This window comes from Hippichthys cyanospilos, chromosome 21, assembly GCF_059441005.1.
Source record: "Hippichthys cyanospilos isolate Australia breed blue-spotted pipefish chromosome 21, RoL_Hcya_1.0, whole genome shotgun sequence".
Lineage (NCBI taxonomy): Eukaryota > Metazoa > Chordata > Actinopteri > Syngnathiformes > Syngnathidae > Hippichthys > Hippichthys cyanospilos.
The window spans coordinates 2,842,722-2,870,712 of record NC_142389.1 but is presented as its reverse complement, the minus strand read 5'-3'; the positions used below and the strand labels follow the sequence as shown (position 1 = coordinate 2,870,712).

The 27,991-nt window shown below is 39.8% G+C and overlaps 1 protein-coding gene across 1 annotated transcript in view; it reads left to right on the top strand.

Moving 5' to 3' along the window:
- The window catches only part of rbms3 (RNA binding motif, single stranded interacting protein), a 190,716-nt gene that overhangs the window by 125,376 nt on the left and 37,349 nt on the right, over positions 1-27,991 (top strand). Inside the window, exon 6 of the mRNA XM_088404487.1 lies at positions 4,753-4,832. Coding sequence (XP_088260613.1) covers positions 4,753-4,832 — 80 coding nt within the window. The remainder of the gene's footprint in view (positions 1-4,752; positions 4,833-27,991) is intronic.

Below are 27,991 nucleotides of genomic sequence, written 5' to 3'. Positions count from 1 at the left end.
CATTAGTACCTTCGAAAAATAGATATTGACCCCAAACCTTCAGGAACGGTTCAAAAAATCACTGCAAAATGCTCCTTCCAATTCATCTCCTGAAGAATTGTAATCCAAAATTCTCGCAATTCATCTACTGTGGAATCACCAGCAAAACTTTGGTTTTGGCTAGCTAGCTAGCTAGCTATTTGGCTAAAAACACGTTTCCCACTCATGCAAATCGTATACTAATATATATATATATATATATATATATATATATATATATATACATTTCCCTGTGTAGATATCATAACAAGTACTTCCCATTTATCTGCAGCAAAGTGGACAGTTGTAGAGGAATTAATATTAAAGACTCAAAATTCTCAAATATTTATGCACATATTTACATCAGAGACTGAGGAAATTCAAAGCAGCACCATATGTAGCAACTGTACATGAATAATACATTCCATATAGTCCTTATAATGCATACTATATATGCAGATTGTGGTGACTCAGGCCTCTATTATACGTGGATAAAAATCTGATTTGAATCAGATATCTGTCATTGCGTCTGCAGTGCACAGTAAGTAGACACATCCGTCAAAGAATCCACAATAATCTTAAATACTAACTTGCATTATTTATTTTGGCAGTTATATGAATACGCAGAGTTGGAAGAATGCTACAGGTATTGCTAAAAGCATATTTTGGCTAATGTTTCAATATTTGCAAGTCTTTACCTTTTTGTTTTCTAAAAAAAATGTATATATATGATGCAGAAAAATACAAATCTTAAATACTAATCACAAACATTTTTCACAAAGTTCATAAAGCAATTTCCTTCACCCTAATTTTTGGACTATAAGCCGCGCCGGTTAATAAGCCGCATCAGGAAAAATTGAGCAAAAATAAATTGTCACGGATAAGCAGCACTGGACTATAAGTCATAACATCAGATATTTAAGCAAAAAGATGGTATATGGTAATTTTGTACCTTTTTTTTTCTTTTTTCTTTTTTTTAATTAACCACAATAGTGTCAACATACAAACAGATTGCACATAATTCATGTATACAATCATCTATATACGTATATATATCAAATAAGTTTATTCATTTTATACGTATTTTTTATCTTTTTAATATCTATTATTATATGTTAAATCTCTTTTTGAATACAGCCATTGATTCACATATTTTCGGCTCTATTTCATGGTTCTTCCACAAATCGACACATATTTGTTACTAGTGGACTGCCTCCTGGCAGCTAGCAAAAAAAAAAAAAAAAAAAAAAAAAAAACCTCGCCACAACGCACCATAAGCCGCAGGGCTCAAATCATAAGAAAAAAGTTGCGCCTCATAGTCCCTTTGCTGCTTTCTGAACTGCGGCAGTCTTGCAGGCGGATATGCTGACCTCGAGGCATTTTTCAAAAATAAACGCGCGCCAAACTGCACAACCTTAGTCCGGCGGCGCTCTCTATACATTTGTTAGTCGGTGTTACCTGTGTCAACAGACAACTGCCGGAGGTTGAACCACAAGGGGCATTAGCGAGTAAACTGAGCTAAGTGTTTGTAGGCTGATCCATTACTGTTATCAGAGCCCATTACTCCAGCCTGAGCACTAATCATTGCAGACAGCAGCACTTGACGCCATTAACCAGCAGCACACAGAGAGCGGGCGGCCCGGCCCGCTCGACCGGCGACCGGCTAGCTCCACGCGCTTAGCGGCCGCCGGACAGTCCGGCTGAGCGGTTAGTTGGTTTCCCCGCGAAACGAAAGCACCTGTCGGCCTTATTGACTCGCCATCTACCACCAGAAGGGGCGACAGAAAACGGAGGCAGAAAATGAATGTCCAGGGGGACCTTGAAGATCATCAATAAAATAATGCTTGGGAATAGGAACGGCCCGTAAGTTAGCGCTGAGGAAATCACGGAAAATTGTAGTGAAAAGTAATGCATTCCGACAGATTTTCAAACAACCCGCCCAGCGATATGAGAGAGGGAATTTCTTTGGATAAAATGGAAAACCTCAAGCACATAAATCATTGCTTTATAAGAATGTCCCTCTCCAGACACGAGTCGCACACGGGGAGCCGCTTCAATGTTAACGTTTCAATTCCAGGTGAAAAAAATTGTTACAAACGAGAGTACGTAAACCGCAATCATAACTCGGTCATGGCTGCTATTGTACTTTGTTGGTACAGTATTTTATCCTGTCACATTCTAACTAGATATGTCACGAAAATCTCAGATTACAACATGCAATCCAGAGACAGCTTCTCCAAAAGCTACAACAGATCGTTTTTTTGTATTGTTATTAAATTTTCTCTTCACACTTCATATGAAGCCATGTCAAAAACACGTTCATTCTTTCTGTTCTTTTCGAACGTTCAAAACATTACAATAAACAGAGTGAGCACTGAGATGGTTTCTTTTTTTTGTAATCATTTGGTCATGTTTTCTTGTCTTTTGTGTCAGTGTTTTGTGCTCATCAAGATGTTCCCCTGTGTCAACCAATCGGGTCCCTCCACCAATTGTCTATTGTCCAGGTGTTCCTTGTTGTCAGTCTTGTATTTAGTTTTTGCTTTCGGTTTTCGTTGGATCGTTGTACCTTGGTTGATGCTGTCTCTTTTTTCTTCTGTCCTGTTTCATTTAGTACCAAGTGAATTCCTGGTTTTGGTTTTGTACTTTATTGTTTTGGACTTTGTTAATTTGCTCTTTTGGTCATCCCAAGTTTCTTTTTTTATGTTTTATGTTTAATATTCATTCAATGGCTTTTGGGGAAAAAATATTCCCCGGAATCTAACATAACCACAGCAAGCATCAGTAGTCAGAATCTGCATCTGAAACCAGACTCAAGAAATTTGACTCGGAAACTAGACCCGTTAAAAAAGAGCGCCATTCCAATACAGTGAAATTGTGGCTGCCGAAAGATAGGTGAAGCATGCCCAAGCGTGTACCCCTCTTACCCAAGACAGCTGGGATAGGCACCAGCAAGCCCACACCCCCTTTGAGAACAAGAAATCGGATAGCTTCACGACGACCTCTTCTAAAAAAAATACGCCCAAGGCTGAAAAATAGATTGAATATGCAGGAACACTAGAGCAGAGAAACAAAAGGATGAGCGGCGCGCCAAAGAAAGGAGGGCGAGGAAAAAGTTGTCTAACGGTAAAAGATGGAGGAAATAAGCAAGGTTGAAAGACAGGGAGGAATGAGAGAGCCGTCAAAAGGAAGAGCTTCAGACGGGCCCGGAGTAAGATGGATGGGACAGAGAGAGCGATAAAGAAGCTCTGTTAAGAAGGAAAAAAAAAAAAAGAGGGATGCCGGTAGAGATATGAGGGAAAGAGGACGGAGAAGTGGGCGGCTGACAGAATGATAAGAGTATTCTCGGCGGTGAGAGCGAATAAAGCGCCAGAATCTACAAAGCAATGAATTTTGCAATAGTATATTACCATGAATGTCTCACTCCTGCTTACATATGGAGCCTCTCATTTTCTGTTTGGCAGGGTGAAGCTTTAAAAAAAAAAAAAAAAAAACACACACACAAGCTGATTCCCTGATTAAACTCTTGAGTTTCTCTATGAACTTCTCACTCGGTGAATCAAACCCGACTGGTATTAATCTCTGCTAATCTCTCAGATCATTTTAGATGAAACACTTGGATGTAACTTTTTTTTTTTTTCCGCAGGGAAAACTGAAGTAGCGGGAAGAAGTAATTGGTGTTTCAATTGTTTATCTTAGGCGCTTTCTTGACAACTGTGAAGTTGAACTCACAATTTGTGGTGAACAACTTTCGGCACAAAACCTTGTTTGCTAACTTAATGATGTGCCATTTTGTTTTGTTCTTTTTATTATCGGTATTTTAGTCATCAGTGGTGGAAGAATGGTTAAAAAGTCCGCGTCGCAGTTCAGAGTTCCCGCCTTGCGGTGTGGAGTTTGCATGTTCTCCCCGTGCCTGCGCAAGTTCTCTCCGGGCATTTCGGCGTCCTCGCGCATTCCAAAAACATGCACGCTGGATATATTCCACACCCTAAATCGTCCTTAGTTGTGATCTCGATCATGATTGGTTGTTTGTCTTTGTGTGGCCTGCAATTGGCTGGCGACCTGTTCAGGGTGTCCCCCCGCCTACAAATAGGCACCAGCAAACCCGAGTGAGGATCAGCGGCTACAAAAATGGATGGACGGATTATTTTTAAGCTCTCGGTTAAGAAAAACATCGCATATAATGAAATGATTAATGAAGAACTTAAAAACGACACTAAAGTCTTAGTGTTTTGCATATTAATATATGTAAAACACTAAGAATATCCAGCTGTTGGCGTGGATACGGTTTCTAAGCAGCCAAAGAGAAAGTAGCCTGGAGGTTTTCCCTGCTAGATTCGGCATGAATGTCTTACTGTAAATCCCCAATCATATCCCGCACTTTTTTTCCCAGAAATGAAAGCCAAAGGTATGGGTGCGTCCAATAAATGGCAACTTAAAAAATTGATTTTTTTTTTTTTTTTTTTAATTCGACTCTATTTGAGGAAGATTGATCCATCAGCCACATAAGCAGTGTTGTAACGCACATAGGCAGTTGTAGTCTTATGTTATTCCGGACCTTCAAAAGTTTTGGGTCGTCTCTTGATCTCAGTTAGTGCGGTTTTGAATATAGCAATATGTAGTCTGAAATTTGTGTTGCGGAAAATATATTCGGCTCAATTGTCCACGTGTATTCTCAGTTTTTATTTTGATTAAAAAAAAAAAAAAAATCTCAAGATTTGTCTGTGTCTGTCGCAGGATGGAGTCCACGGAGAAATGTGAAGTAGTGATCCAGCATTTCAACGGAAAATACCTGAAGACCCCACCTGGAATTCCAAGTGAGTCTTGTTTCTTTTTTTCTTGACATTTTTGTCTCTTTCCCATATGCAAAATCTACAGTTCGGTCACGAGCAATAGTGAGTTCTGATTGAGTTCCGGGCATCACTCCTGTCCCATCTGCTGGTCTATGTTCTATATCTTGTGGGTTGGTGTTCATTAGCTCCTTGGCTAATGAAATAGCTGAGCTTTCCTTGTCATTCCTCTCATTTTTTTCTCATTTCTCTTCATCTTTGCTTTTGCTACTTCTGCAGGCTGGAACTTCTCAAACAAAAGAGAGAGAGAGAGAAACCACTTAATATTCCCCCTCATGCCTTTGTGATGTTCTTTGCAATCTTCCTAAGAGCTTGCACTCTCTTCTCTTTGCTCTCCTGCTCACCATTGCCATGTCCTCTCTCAAGCTCAGCAAAGGGAGAGCAGACAGGGGGGAAAAAAGGTTGAAAGCTCAAATACACCTACGATTTTATGGGGGGGGATTTGTGTGTGTGTGTGTGCAGCACGTTGTCTTCTCTGTTCAAAGTCGTCATTATCGCTCAATACGCCGGAAATGTAAAATGGCAGCGCATCGAAGGGGCAAGTAAGATGGCGCGAGGAAAGGCAGAGTCAAGGCAGAAGAGAAAGAAGGAGAGGGCAAGGCCTCGGCGAAGACGTATAAAGTGCCGCCTAAGCCGTTTGGGTGCCAGGCGCCGCCGTGCTTGAGGTCTCTTTGGCGTCCCAGCAGGAAGTGGCGGCCAGACAAGGCTTTACCAAGGAGCTCTCCTTCACCCCGGGGCAATTTCATTAACAATACTCATACCCCCAACCGGTATCACAGAAACACACCCATAAATTGCTTTCCGCTTCCCAGTAATACCTCAAGAGAGTCTGGATTTGAAATCTCCATATATGCTCAGCCGCTACATAGCCGGCGGCTATTAAAGGCAAGGTGAGTAGTTACATTGAAGTTGAGCCATAATAGGGAACCTTTAAAGATGTAATATCAGACTGACCTTCGCCTTTAAGGGTCTATCTGTCAGCTGCTCAGACTTTATGATTGTTAATGGATTGTTCAGATGTGTGATAAGCCTGGGAATTTACTGCCTTGACTTAAGCCATTTGACTCCATAGAATGAATGACTCCAACGTTGGTTTGTTTTTTATTTGTTGCAATGGTTGTTGCAACATCTAAAGTCAGTTTATTGGTGCAAAAAATTAGAATAGCTAAAGGTAACATTGGAATAGGACACTTCTTTCCTTAATTCCAATACTTTTGAACAATGTGGTCATTGTTCTATAGCCGATGATACTTGACCTTAGAAGTTGCATTGTATTACCTTAACGTTAACGCTCGAAAAACACTTGTAACAAAAAAATGACCCAAAATTGTGAAAAAACGGGACTGGCCCAGCTTTGTAGGTCATTTATTTAACCCGCATTATTATCATTAGTAGTAGTAGTAGTATTTTATAACCCAAAATGTTGGGTCCAATGAACAAACAGCTTAACAATAAAAAAAGCGTTGTTTTTTGGTCATTTTTTTTAATCCAGTGCTTCTCAATGATATTTTGAGAAAACGTTTTGCCCCCCACCAATCAACGCACTGACAATAAATAAGATTATTATATTTAAAAATTGTATACTTAAAAGTGTCTTCTTTCTAATATTAACAAAAGGATAAAGCAATATCAATCAATTTTCAACAACTGTTAATTATTTTTTGCAGCTTCTATGCGGGTTACAGCTTAGTCTAAAACTGAAAAAAATAACCATTTGCATCAAAGTGCCTGAAACTAAAAGAAAAAAAAGATTTTTTTTTTTTTTTTAAGTTGGACTAACATTTTTGGCGGGTAAGCCACTAACCCCCTAAAGTTGGTTCAATTAAATAACCCAACTTTTATTTATCCAACTGTTTTGCGGTGAGGCATTTACCATCCTTTCTCACATGCGGCAATAACAGCAGCCAAACTGCGTTTACAGGCGACATGTCACTCTTGTCAAGTAGAAAAAGCTGTTACAGATACCGTACGCCATTTTAAAGGCTTCTCACTGTCCATACTTTATGGAAAGTGCTTCCCGCTACCGAGTAAAATAAAAACCCCGGTTTAATTGCCTTACATTTCATGATTGAAAACGTAGTTTTACCTGAGCATTTTCTTCTGTTCCATCCCATTACAAATATTTACCTTGTGTTAAAATAAATTCTGTACAATATATTACTTTACCATACATAACTGAATTGATGTCAAGGTTATTACTGCATATATATATATATATATATATATATATATATATATATATATATATATATATATATATATATATATATATATATATACTGTTTTTTTCCGCACTGTAAGGCGCACCTAAAAGCCTTAATTTTTTTGAAAAAGCTGAAGGTGCGCCTTATAATCAGGTGCGCCTTATATGTGAATCAATATTGATTCCGTCTGGGGAATGAAGGTTGGTCATATTGACATTTCGTTATCAGATTTATTGTTATTACTTTGAGTATTACTATATTGTGATTGAAAAAGTTTTAAAATATGTCATTAATTGAGGGTGCGCCTTATAATCCGGTGCGCCTTATAGTGCAGAAAATACTATATATATATATATATATATATATATATATATATATATATATATATATATATATATATATATATATATATATATATATTCTCTTGATTTGGAACATTTACTGTGTACCGCATTTGTATGTGGAGAATGTCAATGGCTGTTTTGGCAGCGGTGGTATTTCCCTGGAGTCTCCGCTGCACAGGGCAGCTTCTTCATCCATCCTTTTTTGACAGGTCCAATGCGCAGGCCATACCACACAAGGCACAGCACCAACATGTGTGCATGCGCGTGTATAAACCTGTGTGACAGCAACGGCCACTGCTCTTCTAGCACACAGACCGCATGAGCATAAATACAGTCATGCTCCACTAACATTGACCCCGTTGGAATGTCAATGTGCCGTACGCGGTAATGTGAATGCTCTCCCATCATTTAGCATTTGAAATAGCAAACACTCACAGCGGCCGGGGGACTTTTCTGCACATTGCTACATTGTGATACGTAGGGGATCAAAAAGGAAGTGTTTTTAGTTTCTTTATTTAATTCACTTTTAAACAACAAATCTACAGCTGACCTCTACTATTCGCAAGGAATTGAGACCAGGTCAACGTGTATCGCAAAAATCGACATAAAATGGACACTAACTTTTTTTTTTAAGATATTTAGCATGGTTTTATGATATTAGTTTGTCACTGAAATTGCGCGTGAGAGAGAAGAGTCAGCAAAATACAGATGTGAAGTCAGTGCTTGGCCAGTTTTTTTTTTTTTTTTGTCTTGAATTCGTCACTATTGGTCAATCTTGCAATTGGGTGGTCTGCATGTCAATCACTCTAGCAAAATTAGTGATCAATCATTATGTCACTCTGAGTGTGCACGTTTAAATGTTTGCGATTTTGCAGCCATTGGGTGACATTCTGGGGTTTCTTATTTTAACAGCACATTTTTGTATTTTTAATGGAAAATGTGGTCATCATCTGCAGCAAATGTTTATAAAAGTGGAATTAAAAGACATTTTGGGTAGTGAGAATAATTAGATACATTTTTAAAAACTTTTTTCAAGGTTTTTTTTTGGTAGCGATTGAATTGAAAGCACAATAGAGATGAATCGACAACGACTCGACACGAATCACTCACAGTTTTGATATTTGATGCATCAACGAGATTTAACTTTACAATCCTCGGAATTCCAGCTAGTCAGCAGTAAACATTTTTGATTTCCGTCACCCTACATCCCGCAAAAAGACAGCTGCAAAATAATGCAAAATCAATATCACTAATATTACCATCTCTCCCACCTGTATTAACAATGGACAATTTCGTATTTAAATTGCACCGCCGCATTTCGAAAAAGGCTCCCCTCTGAGCAGTGGCACATTTTTTCGAGTCGGCCAGCCCTCACGTGCGGATGCACATAATCAGCTATACAGGTCAGGTTTGTTCACCGCCGCCTGGTTGATATGAGCGGCGCGTAGCCGTCCGGCACAGGGGGCCCTCCGGAGCCGCTCCGCTCTCCCCGCGTCTGATTTGGATTCAGAGAGAGGGACATGATCGATAGCCGTGATGGAGCGCTACAGCTGTTTAGCAATTCCGTGCAATGCGGCGGCCGCTTTGGCCGTTGTCGGACCATGATCGCGCATATACTTGCACGCCGATCCAATCTCTCCAGCATGTATGCTCCAAACACTTTGTTGTATGGTAAGCTCCGCGCTCGATGGTCTCACGCAGGCACCACCGTCTCCGTTTAGAAAAATGATCCCTTTGTTATTTTAAGGCGAGCGCAAAGAGTTATTCTTGTTTTTCCGAGCATGTGGATTTACTCAATAGAGAAAATAAATGAAATCTATGAAATGTGACGCCGGCAATAAACCACACCGAAGTGAGACCAACAGGGACACATTATGATTTACATTGCAACCCTGAGCAATGGGAAAGTCAAAGGAAGTGCAGATAAAAGTGATTTAATCCGCTGGCTCCGCTGAGCCTGATTAAAGCCCGTCATCCCACAATGCATTAAACAGCTTAGAGACGACACCTTATGGTTAATGTAATTCAAACCGGAGATACATTAGCCGATGCCGTGTTTTGGCAGGTGAGTAATTTGTTGGACTTTCATAGTATTGTCGGAAGTCGGCAGAGGGGAAATTGGAAATATTTGATGGACTTTATTGATAGTGCTGTCAAGAACCGCTAAACTGCAGTAGGTGTGTAAAGTTACTCGATATAGCGCAGTATCGGTAATGCTACTGAATAAGTTTGTCACAACGTAAAAAAAAGTACCTCGTGGCAACTTCAGAAGACAGACATGAGACTTCACACCCACTACTAGCGGGATTTCCGGGAATAATCGTCAGGTTTGTCAGGCGCCGTAGGCTGGAGAGGAAAATTAAACAAAAGCAGACCTGTCCAAATGCGCTATTGCTTGGCTAAGCTAAATGCTAACCATTCAAACTCGGAGTCAACTAATGCACAAAATGGCTCAGCTGGGAAAATCACTATTGAACATTAAATTGAATCAATTCCAGAAACCTGGCCACATGCTCCGATACCCCTTGTTTCAGTGAAACTCTACTTGAGGCTAACTACGACGCTGAGTGCCGTTTCATGACCACAAGTAATGACAACTTTGTTGCACGCTAGTGACTCTAGCGATAAGTGGTTCAAAAAATGGATCGATGGATAAAAAAAAAAAAAAAAAAAAACACTGCTACTACTACTACCAAGACTATTTTGATACTATTTTGAAAATGAATATGAGCACTCAAATGTTTGGAGTCTTTCCTCTATCTGAAATTTGTGTCCAAATCTATTCGTGTACATCAGTGGGTCTCAATGCGTCGCTCGTGATCGACCGATCAACCGCCTAGCTATTTTGGTCACACGCATGATGCCTTGTCCTGATTATGCTTCCGGCAGGAAGTCACTTCAAAATAAAAGTATACCAAGGCCATTCGTGTCACATGTTACTTGAACTACTTGTATAAGTACAGTTGTTTTATTTTGAAACATTGGCTGACTTCCTCACAACATTTGGCTTTTACTACAAAAAGTGCATTTATATATATATATATATATATATATATATATATATATATATATATATATATATATATATATATATATATATATATATATATATTGTGCAAGCTGTTTCCAGATATGCCGAAGCAGGGAAAGGTTTCCTCCCTGTTGCCAAGATGACAGAGACAGCCCACGGTATTAAAATAGCCTCTGCCGAATTTAGGCAAGTCCCAAATGACTCAGTAAGTCCCCAAAAGCCCCTCAGAAGCTGCCAGTCATACTTGAGTAATCCATGTTCGTTTCTGTAGTCCTGCCCACTTTCTGCTAGCTAATCAGCGTCCTGTCGACAAGCCCATTGTTACTTCCCGTAGTGTTTGGTATGTACTAGCATGGCTTCATGTATAGACGGGGCGGGAATTTCCCATGATGCATCTGTGCAGCTTTGCAGTTATAAACACGGTTGTAAATTGTGTTTATGCTGTTTTTATGACGGGTCCCTTCACAAGATGATCATAAAGGTGTATTGCATAAAGAAGGCAGGCTGTTTGTTGTTTTTTTTTTAATATGTAGGCCACTTAGGAAATCTTGTGACGATTAATCGAATGCATCCATACGTCTCGTTTTTGCATGAGCTTTGATAATTGTATCTTTTGTTAGCGTTCAGCGATATCATAAATCCGGCCCGATTGTGAATTTTAACGCATTCCCTTTTCATTTCCTTGCGCAACATCCTCACTGCTAAAAGACTTCAACTACAATATACCTCCATCGATAAAATATTATAATGAAATGACCCGCTTCCAGATTTTACCGCTCTCCCATTAGAGTCCGGGGACACGGGAAGTTATTTTTAGTTATTATTATTGGCAACCCCAGTAAGTCAGACGGCTTCCTGAAAAACGATCAATTTCCCTTGATGCACTTTCTCATTATAACCTTATCTCGGTCGCAGACAATAATCTGGATTTGTCACGCTTTGTTTGTTTCGCCACGGAAGTATATCAGTCATGAATTAGCCGAGAAGCGAGAGGGGAGAAAAATTGAGCCGAGGATATGTCACTCAAAGATGAAAGTTTTCAGCCGTGTCATTCAACAAAATAATACAAATCACGTTTGGCGGAGGAGCGGTGCTTTGGCGGGGGTTTTTTTTTTTGCTCTCAATCGGCCACATTTAATGAAGAGAAAAGGTTGAGCGCTACATGAGATAGAGCGAGTGCGGATTTGGCGTAGGTGTGGACTAAGATGAATAAACGTGACAGGAGTGGAGGGGAAGGCCTGGAGAGAACAGATGGGAAAGGGCAGCGAGGGGGAAAAAGTGATGGGCGGCGTTGCGAAACAGAGGAGAAAGTTGGATCAAGCCACGCTTTTGCAAGGTTACGTTTGAGGAAACTTTAGGCCGCTGCGAGATGAAAGCGTGACATTGACTTTTCAGCCGCTTCCTGAGCTTGACCCGCGTGCCGCTGGCCCAGCTGTCCGGTCTTGATCCCCTTTATCTCTCTGCCTCTCGTCCCGCCGCAGCCTTTCTCTTAGCGCCTTTTGTTTGTCCTAGCGTTTCCCTCTCATCCCTCGCTCCCTCTTTTATCTTTCCTGCTTCCTTTCATCCCTCGCTCTTTTCCTACACGACATATTGCGGCTCCTGATGCTCACCGGAGTTCGTTGGTGTTATCTTGATGTTTTAGCGTCGTTAGAGTGAATACAAGACTGCAAATGTTGAATTCTATCAGTACTAGGACAATCGTCAACCTACCGTATTTTTCGGATTATAAACCGTGACGGTTTATAAACCGCGCCGGATTATAAACCGCAGTTGTTCTACGCGTGCGTTGTTTTGGTTGTTTTTGTGAAAATATTGGTCAATGTGAAATTTTGGCACGTTACAATAAGAATCACCCCCATGTGAATTACTGCACTTGAATGATTTAGATTTCTGCTGGGAACCGTGTAAATGTCTAATGTTGAATGTGCTATTGGGAACGAATGATCAACAACGCTTCAGGGAAATTGCATCATTGAAATTTGCACTTTCTGAAGACTGAAAATATTTGAAAGGAGACAAATACCCCCCACCCCAATCCCATAACGTCTTTTTTGTAATGTGGAAAGAGATGCACGTCACTGATTCATAAAAATAGGAATAACATACGCCTTCACATATATATATATATATATATATATATATATATATATATATATATATATATATATATATATATATCAAAACGAGATTGCCTCCACTATACTGTATTCTCTCCCACTGGGGAAAGCACATTTAATTTTAGTATGGCATTTAACCATGAGGAACATACTGCTTAATTTGTTATCGTCTATTTAATTATATTAAGCTATGTGTTTATGAAGTGCGGTGTTACAGAATGCTATTTTTTCTTATTCGAAACTCAAATACTAAAAACTATGTTTGTGGGGGTGGTAGAACGGAATAAACCTGTGTTTTGAATTATGGGCATGGTCATTGAATAAATTCTTGAATTGCAACTTCAAAATAATATTTCTCTGTACATTTTTGGATGAGCTCCGATGTAACTTCAAGTACTTTTGCTGGGTTTTAATAAATAATCTTATTATAACGTTCAAATATCCACGGTATAAACAAAGGGAAATGGAACCCTAATTAATGTCATTGTCACTGATATGACATTTATCGCTATAAAGAATATAATTAAAAGACCATGTAAGACTTTTCACAGCACTGTGCATTATAGGAAATACACTACCTGAGTTTGAGATTGAAATTATAGGAGACATCCTGTTCTAAATCCATACACATTATTTGTGAAGTGCTTTCTCTCTTAGCGGAAGGTCTCTTTGTTTTGTTGGATATTTTTTTTCCCGCATTTATCCAAATGTCGATAAAGAGGTCCTTGCACTCAGATGATATTGGAAGATGTTTTATGGGTTTAAGGTCAAATCTTAGCAAATGCATCCGCGTGTGTACTACAGCACAGTCTTGTTAGAATAGAAAAAAGCCTTCTGAAAACTGAAGCGAAAGGCGACGTAAGGACTAACATTTTCGTATAAAACGAAACTTTTTCGTCCCGTAATGTTTTGTACGCGCACATCCGGTCATTGGCACAGTGATGGGTGGTAAATCGTTAAAGTTGCCAAAAGTTTGCAAGAATAAAACTTTGTTTATTGTGGAAGAAGGGCAAAACATTCACAAGCTGACTTGATACAAAGATGTCATGTAATAAAAATACCACTGGAAGTGAATGAAACAACTGCGATGGCCTGAAGCTTTTCTCGGTATAGAGTAGCTGAGCGCCCTCAATTTCGGTGCGAGCAACATAAGCACCTCGGGCTGGTCTCATTTCTGAAGAACTTACATTTTCTTTTCTCTTACTTTTACTCCATTTTCAAGCTGTTATACTTTCAAGCGATGCAGTTACAAGGTCGGGTCTAGTGCGACAAGGCCACGGAATGTAAAATGTCCATAAATTCATAATAAATCTTATTAATAATACATTTTTGCAAATGTAGCTGTGTAAGGGGTTGTGAAACGAGTGTGAGTTGGAAGGAGATGGTCATCTATGGTATGCGAGCCGGGCCAAAGACACTAAACGGTAAATTGTGGAGGGGTTTTTTTTCTTTTTTTTTAGTACTAATTAGACTTACTGTCGGTTTTTTATTTTAATTTTCAACCCCCATGCTAGTGGGATCGACTTGTACCTGCAATTTTTTCCACATATCTGTGTTTGAATAACATTAATTTGAATGCAAAATAAGAAACATGTCATTTGCAAGGCTTAAAATGAATTATATATATATATATATATATATATATATATATATATATATATATATATATATATATATATATACACGTGTATATATATACACGTATATATATAAACGTGCAAGTATTTTAACAAAAGACGACGCAAGTAAAAAAAATGCAAAAATATATGTCCAAAACCTGTTAATTAAACAAAAACGACAGTATTCAAATACTGTATTGTACTGTATTGTACTGCAAATTCTGTATTGTTTATCAAATAACGGCAATACAGAACTGAACTTTACATAACTACAGTATTGTATACTTTACTGTATTTTTAATGTTGAGTTTTGTCCATTTTGAGGAAAAAAAAGAGTATTTTGAGTTGTTGTGTTGGCTTCGTTTTATGTTTTATGAAAATGTTTGCCTGCGTATCATATGATATTTTACTAATGGCAAATAACTGTCCCCTTGATCATCATCTGGTGATTCTTGTGCATACACAGAAGGATTTTTGATGCCATTTCCATCGTTTCCTTGCTGGACTTTTGATCAGGAGTTGAACCGGGCACATCATATTCTTTATTCCTTATTTTTCTTACGGAATTAAAAGAGAAATAACGAGTAACGATCTCAGTTAGTTTTTTTGTTTGTTTTAAGGCAGGTATCAGTTCCACTTGGCCGTGTCAATGTCACTGCGCTAGGATGCAGAGGGCAGCGAGATAAATCAAGCTGCTTCCCGCCCAAAAATAGCGTGCGAACCTCCATTAGAACGGGACACAGGCGGTGAGGTAACAAGCAGAGGTCAGGATGGTCAGCCAAGTTATTTCCGTCGCATCACCAGACCTCCAGGAATGGACAGCCGTTCATTCATCCCACACTGTCAGCAGGCTAGGATACACACGCAGGCGGAAAGGTGTGTATGAACTCAAGAACGAGGATGGGAAAAGTCACGTGTGTGGATGGAAATGACACCTGCTTTGTCAACATTTTGTTTTTTTATCACCTGGTTATTTTTGTCTTTTCTGTCGGCAGTACGAGGTCAACTTCCACTAAATCCGTTGTAGCATGCTTTAATAATGTATGTGTCTGACAACAATGTTGTCCAATTTTTCAGGACTACTATATATATTATCCAACCACAAGAGAAAACAGAACGGTTAGCAAAATTGTATGTTTGTAAAAGCAGATTATTAGTCTTCATGTGGCTCTATTTATGTGCATGGTCAACATTGCAGGTCAAACTCGTACAGTGGACCCCCGCTATACAAAATTAATTTGTTACTTCGGATCGTAAGGCGAAATCGTCGTACGGCGGGCAATAGAAACCAATGGTCATTAGCTAGTGCGTTTAAGACCCAAGGTAAAACTGTATATATATTTAAAATTAGTATAGTAAGTGCTACTTATATATAATATACATATATATCATTAAATAACATCAGAAATAAAATATATATAAACAATTTATTTACCTTTGGAGTGATGTGACCTGAGCTTGTTATCGCCATATCCCCTAGCGACGATAGCCTAGCCTAGCATTCGTCGTATTTCTTGATTTATCTGGATGTCGGCAGGTGGGGGGAGAAAACAGAGAAGGGCAACCTTCCGCGCTCGGATCTCCCAACAGCCGTCATCATCTTCAAATCATCTTCGAAGATCTCCATTGCTCGGTAGTATATTTTGGATTTTACTGTAATATTAACAAAAACAAAACCAAACATCTAACAAACTCACTTGTATCTGATACTGCTGCGAGTTTACGGCTGGAGGAATATCAGAACACTCCGTAGTTTGGAAGACGGGAATTCAATATGCTCTGGACTAGTAGCACAAGACATCATAGATATTGAGGTATTACTTGTCTTACTTTTTCTCAGCGCGTGGAGGTCGGTACCGGATGAAACATTTGCGGCTGTCGTTATCATCAAAGCTGACAGTCCCTGATGTAGATGGCATTGCAAAAAGCATAGAAAACATACAAATCCCAGCAGCAGAAAAACAGATTTGTCCCTTGCTACTTCCTTTGTACATATTTCTCTCTCTCTCACACACACACACACACATCGACATCAATAGTCCATTAGAACTGTGTTGCTTTCATTACCTCCGGTTTGGCCCTAAGACAGCCTTCAGAGTGAAGTACAGCAGAGCAAAGCCGGCCAGGTTTGCAGTACATAGCCAGAGAAATCTAGTAATGGCCGGTACTCTTTTCTCTCTTTCCTGTGCGCCAGCTGCAAAGTATGAACGTGTGCTATCAAGAGACCACCCCTGCTGCGCCGCACTACATCTGACTACAACTGTTTGTCCCCAGTCGGGCACGAGTTAGGAGGAAAACATAGAACTCAAAAATAAAAAACGTCTGACAATACACATAGCTTTTGGAATGACAATAAAAGCAGAGAGGCTCCTAAAAGAACGTTACTGCTACACAGTAGGACACGCCGCTAACAAAACCATTTAGCGTATTTTCCGCACTATAAGGCGCACCTAAAAGCCTTAATTTTTTTGAAAAAGCTGATGGTGCGCCTTATAATCAGGCGCGCCTGATATACGGAACAATATTGAGATGGGGAATGAAGCGATAAAGTAAGCTTTACCCGTTTCTTTTCGTGTTTACACTTGAACAAGGTTGGTCGTATTGACATTGAGTTATGATGCAGTTTAGAGTTATTATTATGACTTTGAGTATTACAATATTGTGATTGAAAAAGTTTTTAAATATGTCTTTAATTGAGGGTGCGCCTTATAATCCAGCGCGTCTTATATATGGAAAAAGTTTTAAAATATTTCATTAATTGAGGGTGCCCCTTATAATCCGGTGCGCTTTATAGTGCGGAAAAAAACGGTAAATTGTGAAAACAATAAAAACCTGGTAGTGGTAGAAAAAAATACTTTTACAGAAAGACTATTCACCGATAATTTTGATGAAGGTAAAGCTGTGCTCTTTTTTCCTAAAATCATATTTATTGTTTCTCTACTCTTTATTTTCTAGTCTTTGACGCTTATAAACAGTATCTGCACTTTGCATGTTTTCTTTAAAGGCACAATGTGTAAGATTTTGACCGTTTTTCATTCAAAAGGATGAAATTAGATTAAAGCCGAAATCATTTTAAATGAAATCCAAACACTCCTATTCATCTTATGAAAACATAATGTGAAAATTACAACCATAGCAACTGCTACGGGGTCAATGGACATTCTTTTAGAACCACATAACATCAGAGATGTAAGATCAGCACCGTTGTGCTGTGACACATCTTAAACTTTGTTTCTTTTTAAACCAAACGATATGGAAACATAAACCATTTCGGTTCAAGGCCGAACCATTGCCAGTACAAAACATATTAACCGTAAAGGAGAATTCTGATGTATTCTTGAGAAAATCCGAGTCATTAAATTGAACCGTCTGGCCGGTGAAAATTGACACTTTCAGCCGCTCTAATTACTTTTGACTCTTTTCTTCCCCAAACATGCGCTTTTGATAATGGAGCCAATATCTTTTCCCGCTCAACAGAGCCCGTCCCGATCCTGTTACGCATACACAAACAGATTTAAGGCTAACATTGAGCCAGTCATATCTCTTTAGGCCCAGACATAATCTAGCCACAGATTCATTCAGATCAATTTTTCAGGATGTCTTATTTGTAGAGCGGGCCGCCGGCTCCGTGAGGGAGGGGCCGTGTCGTCAGGGTGTATCCAATTTCATGCTGCAAAGCAAATGGCCTTGGAGATCAAGGATTATACAGCAGATTTCCAAGTCGGGCTGCTATTGATTCACCGTGCCCCTGGTGAACTCCTCATTGTAGCTTCTTCATGTAAGCTTTTAAATGCCGCTACCTCCTAAGTATCCGCCCACCCCACTTGAGATCAACAGCGCCACGGTAAATGACCTCCTAAAATGATTTCGTGGTCTCATTCGTCGCTCGGAAACATTTCCGATTAACGCGTGAGCAGCTTTTGTTTTATTTTAGAGTGCAGTTTGGAAATGCTGAACTGCTGTGGAAACAATTCATGTGACAAACGTGGATAAACATCTCTAATTCTAATGTGGCACTTTTTTTTAACTACATTTATTTGAATGTGTTGTTACGTGTATATATACACAGTGATCCCTTGTACTCAATTTGTACTTGGAGAAATTACGGAAAAATATACGGATACACATTATTTTGTTTCATTCAACCAAAATAAAATTGAGTTAATTCAATGAGCATATTTCATTGTGGTTAATGCAAGATTTCCAGTTGCATTTTCCCTCAGCATTACAGTACAACATTCAATGTAATTTATACATTAAAAAAAAGCCAAAGAAACCACAGAATGAAATAATCTAATATTGCTTTTAAGCGTATATGATATAAAACCTTCCTGTTGCAACGTTACGGTTACTTTTCTGTGGAACGGTGGCCTTACAAGTAACAGTAAACGCACATACTCGCATAAAAAAATAAATCTATGGTCAATTATGATGGAAAAACGAAAGAAAACAAAAGGTAACTCTGAGGTAGTTCCTTTCCATCTCCGTTCCAGTTGATTTATTCATTTATTTTGCAAAAATTCCCCCGCATAAAATTGGGAACGAAACACAGGATAAAATAGATTCCAATGAGTCTTGGGATCGAGTACGCGCAAATTGGCGCATAATTGTGTAAAATCAACCACGGGGAGTGCGAGATTTTTGCTGGAAAGGAGAAAGCGTGTCCAAATCCTCTCTGTTCTCACAGCCATTACAAACACGAGTGGATTAGCCAGGAGACCCCTGCTGAGAGAGCGAATGGGAAAGATGAAGGGAGGCCGTTTTTCTTCAGCATTATCTAAATAACAGACCGGGGAATTCAATAAGTACTGGCCTCATCAGACCTCATCAGCTCCCCCAATTAGGCTGCGCGTCGTGGCGGCCGGTGGGATGGTTGCCGCGGGTGACAGATGAGCCGATCCGACGGTGCGCTCGGCCGGGCCGCGCGCCGAGCTCGATCACATACTCTAATTTGTTTGTGACGTAGGATCTTATTCTTCTTGTCTCAAGACGGACGTTCTTGTTGCGCATTGAGACCGCAGCCCACGTTGACGTCCTTGATCTGGCCATGACTACTCCTTGACATGAAAGCCTTGGAGTTTGCAAGGAGAGTAGCTACGCTTTAGCCTGGCGGGGCTTGGGAAGCTACGAGATATTGACGTTACCCTCCCACATTACCGCTCAGTGTTTCCCCAAGGGTCAGGACACGTGGAGAACATGGCTCTCCCGTATCGATTGTGATCCATTAATGCCGACTGAGAAAAACAAAGCCTTTGATTACATCTGAGAAATTCGGACAGACTCAAAATAAGCTTTTCTATCTGTGAAGATTTGCCCTATTTGGTTTTCTATTGTGATGTGTGGCCGCCGAAGCTATATGACTGGGTCACTATTGGTTCATTAACTTGGTGTACTATGTAGACCGCACTGTATCCATCCTAAGTTGTGTTTCCACGATTTTGGCTGCCTAATACACTATAAAGAGGAGACCAAAAATAAACCAAAATGCGTCAATTCCACCACTTACTGTATTTCTCCGAGTACAAGTCATTTTTTCCCTCCTTCACAACACCCATATTAGTTATTATTATATTACAGTGGACCCCCGGCTTACGAGTTTTTTCGTCCCCTCTTTAAGGCATTTTCCCCGCTTTGCGACAAAAACAACTGTCATGACCCTAGGGGCTTGGCTGTATTTGTGTAGTTTTGTCTCCATCTGCAGGCATTTTTAAGTAATTGCGTTTATTTTCTGTTGCCGTCCCTGCAACACTTCACTACAATGCCGGTCTGCTATTGGTCGGTGTCTCCTCCCTACAATGCTGGTCTGCCATACGGTGAATTCGCCTTACGAGCCCAACCGCGGAACGAATTAATCTCGTGACCTGGGGGCCCACTGTATATTATAAAACCCATGAATATATGATAATTTTTCTGTTTATTTGCCATCAACTGTCACGCTGTGAACATCAGACGAGTGACTTGATACCTTCAATTGCGATTCTTTTGGCTGACGTGAGAGTACAGCATGCCACTGTTACCATCTGGTGATGAATGTCTGAGCCCCGTTCGCACAGCATAACATCTATGTGGATTTTGGAAAGTGAAGTTTGTGTCAAGTGTTTTTGAGAACAAAGAGAATACCTCAAAATGAATAAATTATTCCCCTTGTGGATTTCTAATGCAGCGTTTGGAGTGGAGAAACACATTCTGTTTGACAAAAGGAGGACAAAGTCATCCAATCATTTTGCGTTCGAAGAATCTTTGACACTATGTCATGCCATTTTTGACCGATCTTTACTCATTTCCAATTTAATCCGATTAGGTTCCAATACAATGTGTTCTGGTGCGGTTTTTACTTATATTTGTTCAGATTTTGAAATAATAGCTAACATTTCAGGCCAGCATGAAAAAAATAGAAAGGTTTTGAACAAACACTGGGGCATGCAATGGGCAAACGTAACAGTCTATGATTGCTGTGGATGCTTGGCCTTATGTTTGAATTGTCAAAACATCTGCCACGGCAGTCACAGCGCGGGCGATAAAAAAAACGTTTTGGCATTTGTAAAACCTGATGTACACAACTGAACCTGACAGCACGTAATAAGGCGGAACACGACTTGGAGATGTTCCATTGTGGGACAGGGATCATATTTATTCCCGTCATCTTTTCTAAAAGCGAAGCCACATGTTTAATGTACCTCCAATGCCTGCCGTGGCATACCTCTTTATAATGCTTTATCGAATTTGGGTATGAGCGAGAACCGGGGAGACTCTCTCTGCCTGAGAGTGTGTGCGCCGTGCAGTGTGTATGTCACAACGGGTTCTTCTTTTTTGGTACAAAAAATGGATTGATTAATTAATAAGCGATGGAAACTAATATGATCAAACGTGCAGTATATTGAGCCATTCCCCTCACTGTTCTGACAGAAACCCAGAGGTGTCCAAGTACAGGGACTTCATTAGAATCTGCCAACATGGCAGAAGACTTGTTTTTTTTGTTGTTGTTGTTTATTCTCCTCCATCACACCCCCGTGTGACCTTATCTCTTCTAAGATCTCGGAGATGTCAATTGTCTTATATGTTTCGTGTACAGTTCAAGCTTGTTAAGTCAAAATTTCATACCTTGTGCTTGTGTCGGTGTAGTGATAATAAAGGCTATCTATCTATCTATCTATCTATCTATCTATCTATCTATCTATCTATCTATCTATCTATCTATCTATCTATCTATCTATCTATCTATCTATCTATCATCATCTTCAGACCCATCCAATTTGTTTGATGATTTGCTGATCATCTTACTTGGGATATTATCTAAATCGTTTCCCAAATGATGACTGTTGTGAGATCAGAGCATACTTTCCGTCTACCATAATTGCACCTATCTATCTATCTATCTATCTATCTATCTATCTATCTATCTATCTATCTATCTATCTATCTATCTATCTATCTATCTATCTATCTATCTATCTATCTATCTATCTACCTACCTACCTACCTACCTACCTACCTACCTACCTACCTACCTACCTACCTACCTACCCACCCACCCACCCACCCATCCATCCATCCATCCATCCATCCATCCATCCATCCATCCATCCATCCATCCATCCATCCATCTATTATATATTTAAATACTCAAATGAATACTTTTTGGAGAGACTTTTTGGAATCACATTGTTTCTTAATGCCGGAGATTATATTTCCTTAATCACATGAGTGGAAAGCCAGTGCTCCATTGTGGTCAGACTACAGAGCAAAGAGACGGTTCATTTCCATGTGGGGGTGAAGCCCGCTGAGGCTAGCAGCGTTAATGAGAATATCAGAAAGGGATAGATAGCGGAGATGAGGGAAATTGAATGGCAAATTATGCAGCAAGTTATTTTAAGTTGTTATTGTCAGCTCATCTTCACAATACATTTATCTATACCAACCTACCTTAAATAATACTAAAATGGGCTCAGTTACGATAAGAGCGGATCACAAAATTGTTGTAGTCTGCACATGAGAAAAATTGGGTCAAAAGAGGACCGCCGCAGCTTTTTGAGTCATTCAATTCAAAACCCTAAAAGTTGAGTCTTTTATCCATCCGTCCATCCCTCTATTATCTTCTGCTTATCCAAGGTCAGGTTGCGGGGAGGAGCAGCCTCAGCAGGGGTTCCCTCTCCTCGGCCACTTGTCCAGCTCCTCTGGGGACATCCCCAGGCGTCCCCTAGTCTCTCCAGTCCCTGGGGCCTCCTCCCAGTGGGACATGCTCGGAACACCTCAACAGCGAGGCATCCAGGAGGCATCCTATTCAGATGCCCAAACCACCTCAATCGGTTCCTCGACACGGAGGAGGGGCGGCTCGACACAGAGTCCCTCAAGGATAAGCTTCTCACCCTATCTCTAAACAGAGGAAACTCATTTCGGCCGCTTGCATCCGTGATCCGCGATCTCGTTCTTTCGGTCACGACCCACAGCTCGTGGCCATAGGTGAGGGCAGAAACTTAGATCGACCTTTAAATAGAGAGCTTTGACTTTACAGCGGATGCTGCACCGATCCGCCTGTCGATCTCTCGTTCCGTCCTACTCTCACGTGTGGGTCATTTATTTTGAGTCTAAAGAAATAACCCACAAATCAACCACATTTTGGGGTTATTTGAGTCTATTTGTGGTATTTAATTGATATAATTCTACTCTAAAATCTGTTGGGTCACAAACCGAGTCAAAACCAGACATACTGGCTTCTTGAAAGTTGGGTCCAAATGAATAACTTATAGAACAATCTAATTTTAGGTTGTTTTATGGATTATTCATTTTGACCTTTTGGGCTAAATGAAAAAGTGCAAAAATTCAAGTTTTTATTTTCTAATATGATCCAACATTTGGGCTTATCTACTGTTTTGTTGTGGTTAAAAAAGAATGCACAGCCTGTTGACTGTGTGTAGCTCTTCTTTTTAGAAGACAAAAAAGCAAACATAGAAGTACCTGCAGCTCCTGTCAACCGCTAGATAGTTCCTTTCAGCACAATGTTAATTACAGGCTTTGTAACTCTCTCCTGACAGCTAGGATGCTGTCAGTGCAGCCAAGCAAATCTTCTCACACATCCTGTAGCCGCTCGCCTCTGTCACAAAGTCACCTGATCCCCAATCAGCCACGCCGCAACTCTATCGATCTCCGCCGGCTACAGTTAAAGGGTGACCTGCGTGCACGCGCGCGTTTTAATATTCAGCTGCATTCTTTTGTTGCCTGTAAATCAACGACACAGCCGGCATTGATCGTCAATCACCAGTGACATCATTGATCTGACTGGTTGTGCGGCAATAGGCTTGTGCCTATAGTGAGGCTATGGCGTATTGATCAATGCTGGATACAGTATTGAGGGATCTTTATTGGTAATTCATTTATCAGGCCGTAATTTCATTTTCTTTCCTGTCTATATTATTCTTACTGGACGTTCAATGGAAGGAAACCTAGTTAGCCCACGGGGCACGCTGCTTTTTTTTTTTTCCTTTTTAATACACCGTGCTGCTGCTTCTTGCATTCGTTTTCAAGCATATTTCCTCCCTGTTGAGCTGTCATAATCAATTTGCAGCCACGAGTAGCCTAAAGGTTAAGGTTAAGTGAAAAGTCGTTTTGAACCCCTGGGCCGGCGCTGATAATAAATGAGAAGCATAGTACCATTTAGATAGGTCCCTAAAATCCAATTTTTCGTCTGATTTCCTCTTTGGCCAACAATAGTAGGCTGTTTGAAATGCAGCTTGGGTGTGAATATGCATAACTCTTTAAATGTCAAATGGCACTGCCCCAAAAATAGCATGAAGCACTGTTCCTTGAGTCAATCCATCAGCTCCCTCCTCATTTGAAGAAAAAAAATATAAATATACATATATACCACATTTTCCACACTATAAGGCGCACCTAAAAGCCTTAATTCTTTTAAAAAGCTGATGGTGCGCCTTATAATCAGGTGCGCCTGGATCAATATTGGATCAATATTGAGATTGGGATTCGTACATGGGGAATAAGTAAGCTGTACCTGTTTCTTTTGTGAGTTTACACTTGAACAAGATGATCATATTGATGAGTTATTATAATCTTGAGAGTTTCGAGTTATTATTTCAGTTATTATTGCTATTACTTTGAGTATTACTATATTCTGATTGAAAAAGATGTAAAATATGCCATTGATTGAGGGTGCGCCTTATAATCCGATGCGCCTTATATATGGAAAACGATGTAAAATGTCATTAATTGAGGGTGCGCCCTATAATCCGGTGCGCCTTATATATGGAAAACGCTTTAGAATATGTCATCAATTGAGGGTGCGCCTTATAATGCGGAAAAGACGGAAATAAAAAAACTCTAAACCTAATAACAATGCAGCAGATATTCGCCACTGATCCACCATGCATGGCACAGATACAAAAAAAACTTGACCAGTCTTGGCAGAGGTCTTCTTCTATACAAGTTCTTTACGGTTTACTCGCAAAGCTGATTTATTCTGTTTCTGAACAATGTCATCAATATTCTGATAAATGTTTGCTGTAGGTCAGGTGGATGGCAGTTGCACTGAATTACAATCTGTATGATTCATCTCTGTAGATGGGAGGTTTCACAGGTCACCGGAGGCGTCGGCAGTGTTATAATACTCGGCTAACAGGGACAGGGTTAGTTTCGGCGTCAGCCCACACAGGCAGTGACACAGACACGAGCAACACAAGAGAAGCCCACAGGCGCAGTCTGTCCACCACAGCTGAAACTGCCCGAGAAAAAAACAAAAGGTCCAAAAAACGCAAACTTCAATATTGCACTTTTGTACCTGAAGGCTTAAACAAAGAAAAAACAGTGGGTAGGGTTTCTTATCTTATAAATATATAGAGTTTAAACTCATATGACAACAATCTGCGTCTGGCATGCATATGTTAAGTAGAGTATGTAAAAAACGTTTTAAGAAGCACACCACTGGGGTAAAATAACTCTTATTATCTTTGTAAAGGCATAGTATTAGATGGATCTTTTGTATATTGTTCGACTGATCAAATGTCAAGTGTGCACAATGCTTGATAAAATGAATTCTATTCTGGCACATTTCTTGTATGCTATTAGCCTGATCAGATGTCAAGTGTTCACAATTGCTTTGTCTTCTAAAATTCATTCCTCTCTGGCAGTTCATTTTTCATACTTGCGCTATTCGCTTTCATCGCAAAAGATCTTGTTCCATGGCTAATTATTAGTAATAGTAGTAGTTATTTAATCAAGGGGCCACTGAGATGTTGTTGGGCTTGTATGCAACCCGTGGGGCAATATTGTAAAGGAATAAAATGCATCAAGGTGACAGGCTAGGTAATAATTTCTGGTTTTCTGGAAAAGCTCCACTAAACCGAGTGTGATGACTTGGCTCACTTCTTGATCCACGTACAATAGCGTAGCTGGATGTCAGCTGTGTGTTTTTTTAGCTGGCATGTTATTTTGACTCCACTACACAAAAAACGTTTTTGTTCTCACACTATTCTAATTTTGAGCCAAGTACAATGTGGTTATAGAAAATTGCCCTACTGGGCAGCTGTGTAAAGTGGGCAATTTTACTGGAAGCAAGATGTCGGCGTTACGGGCCGGCGTGTGTGGCTGTAACCATAAGTCACGCCCCCTTTTCAAAGAGGAACTGACAGCAGAAAACCTTAAAACTACACTCTACTGCTCTATTTAATTAAATGACGTTTGCTTTGAATTTTTAAGGCCTTCACATGTTACTCTGATTTTTGGATGGATGGATGGATGGATGGATGGATGGATGGATGGGTAGATAGATAGATAGATAGATAGATAGATAGATAGATAGATAGATAGATCCATCAGTCTGTTGCTAGCTAGGCAGCTAGCTAGCTAGCTAGCTATAAATCTTGGTCGATAGATAGATAGATAGATAGATAGATAGATAGATAGATAGATAGATAGATAGATGGATCTGACAGCTTGTTGATAGTCAATCTAGATAGATAGATAGATAGATAGATAGATAGATAGATAGATAGATAGATAGATCCATCAGTTTGTTGCTAGCTAGGCAGCTAGCTAGCTAGCTAGCTATAAATCTTGGTAGATAGATAGATAGATAGATAGATAGATAGATAGATAGATAGATAGATAGATAGATAGATAGATAGATAGATAGATAGATAGATAGATAGATAGATAGATAGATAGATAGATAGATGGTTGGATGGATGGATAGGCGCAATTGCGGGAGACGGAAAGAGACTACAGGAGATAGATTAGCGCGTCAGCGGCAAGCTACATCACATCACTCTTCAAGTGTTGCAACAGCTCATCGATCAGGCCTCCGCCACCCACGTTCACGGCTCTTCCCTTTCTGTAATCCATAATATCATCTCAGGCTTGAAGTGGCCGGTGTGCTGTAGGGGCCCTCTATGGGAAATGTGGAGCAATGGCAGATCAATAGCAATTCAGCAGAGGGAGGACTAGACTCACTATGCTGGTCAGTTGCCCGCCGCCTCGTCCTCACCAGGGTGAACTTGGGAAGTGGGTTGAATCAAGGCAAAAAATCATTCAGACACACTCAAGGATACTGGATGAAAAATCTAGAGTTCTCCATAAAAATTAAGCTTTCTTTGTAGCACCTTCTGCCATGTCCTTCTCTCAGCACCGCATCCCATTTATGGGGCCATGTCGCAAGCCACGTGTGTCATCCCTGTCAGCAAGCCCTCTTGCGGACTCTTTTAATTTCCATTCTGAAAAATGCGAAGACAGTGTGACACTTGCGAGCGGTATCGACTGTGATCTGTCAGAGTTGTGCCTTTGGGGCTCCGGCTGTTGTCTTCCTTTCTTCCCTAGTTGGGGATGTTCAGAGTCTTTTTAAACAGAAAATGGTGGCATTATATTGAAACAGACAGGTGGCACTGTTTTCATTTTCTTCCACATGATTTTTGTTGTAGTTTTTATATCAATAATTTAAAAGTGCATTCTCGCTTCGGAGGAAATCTTATTCAAAGGCAACTGTCATTTAAGTGCTGTTGTTAAAGGGATAGTCAAGTCAAAAATTGTCTTTCCAAGAATATGTATGGTGTGCCCCTAGTACTCACAGCATTTTGATTCATATGAATTTATGACATTTTTAGGCTTTTTCTGGAGTAAAGTGGTCATATTTGCTCTATAATTAACAGGGATACACCGAAATGAAAACGGTTGGTCGAAAATGAAAAACACCGTGTTCTGCACAGGTCTGATGAAGATGCAAAAAAACCCCCAAAAAAACCCTGCATATTTTAACTGTGAATATTATATTTGTTCATTTTAATGTCACCGTTTCTTTGTGGTGAAAATGATTGTTTTTATAAATGGCAAAGTCAGTTTTATTCTTAATTTTTATTCATTTTTCATGTATTATTTTGCTTTTAATGGTGTTTTGTCCGAAAAAAAAAGAATTTTTCAGGCCTTTTTCCACTGGAAATCTTTAAATTTAGTGCATCCCCAATAACTAATTAGATAACTAAAAATACAATGAGTAAATTTCTCATAGTTCACTGAACGCAACTCACAATTCCAAGAGTTCATGAACACAACATACTCGTAGCTGCTCTACCATTGGCTATTCCTTAGCACCTTCCTGGCATGCCATTGGCTAAGAGGGACCTCTACCACAAAAAATGATAACAGCAGTTAAAAGGTTAAAAGCTTTTCTTTTTTTTTCCTTCTTTCTTTGTTTATTACTTTTATTAATGCACAACTCTCATTTATTGTGCAACGATCTAAATGTAACATGTATTTTTTACATGTTTTGATGCATTTTTATGCTTCATAAAACATTTATGCCGGAATTTTGG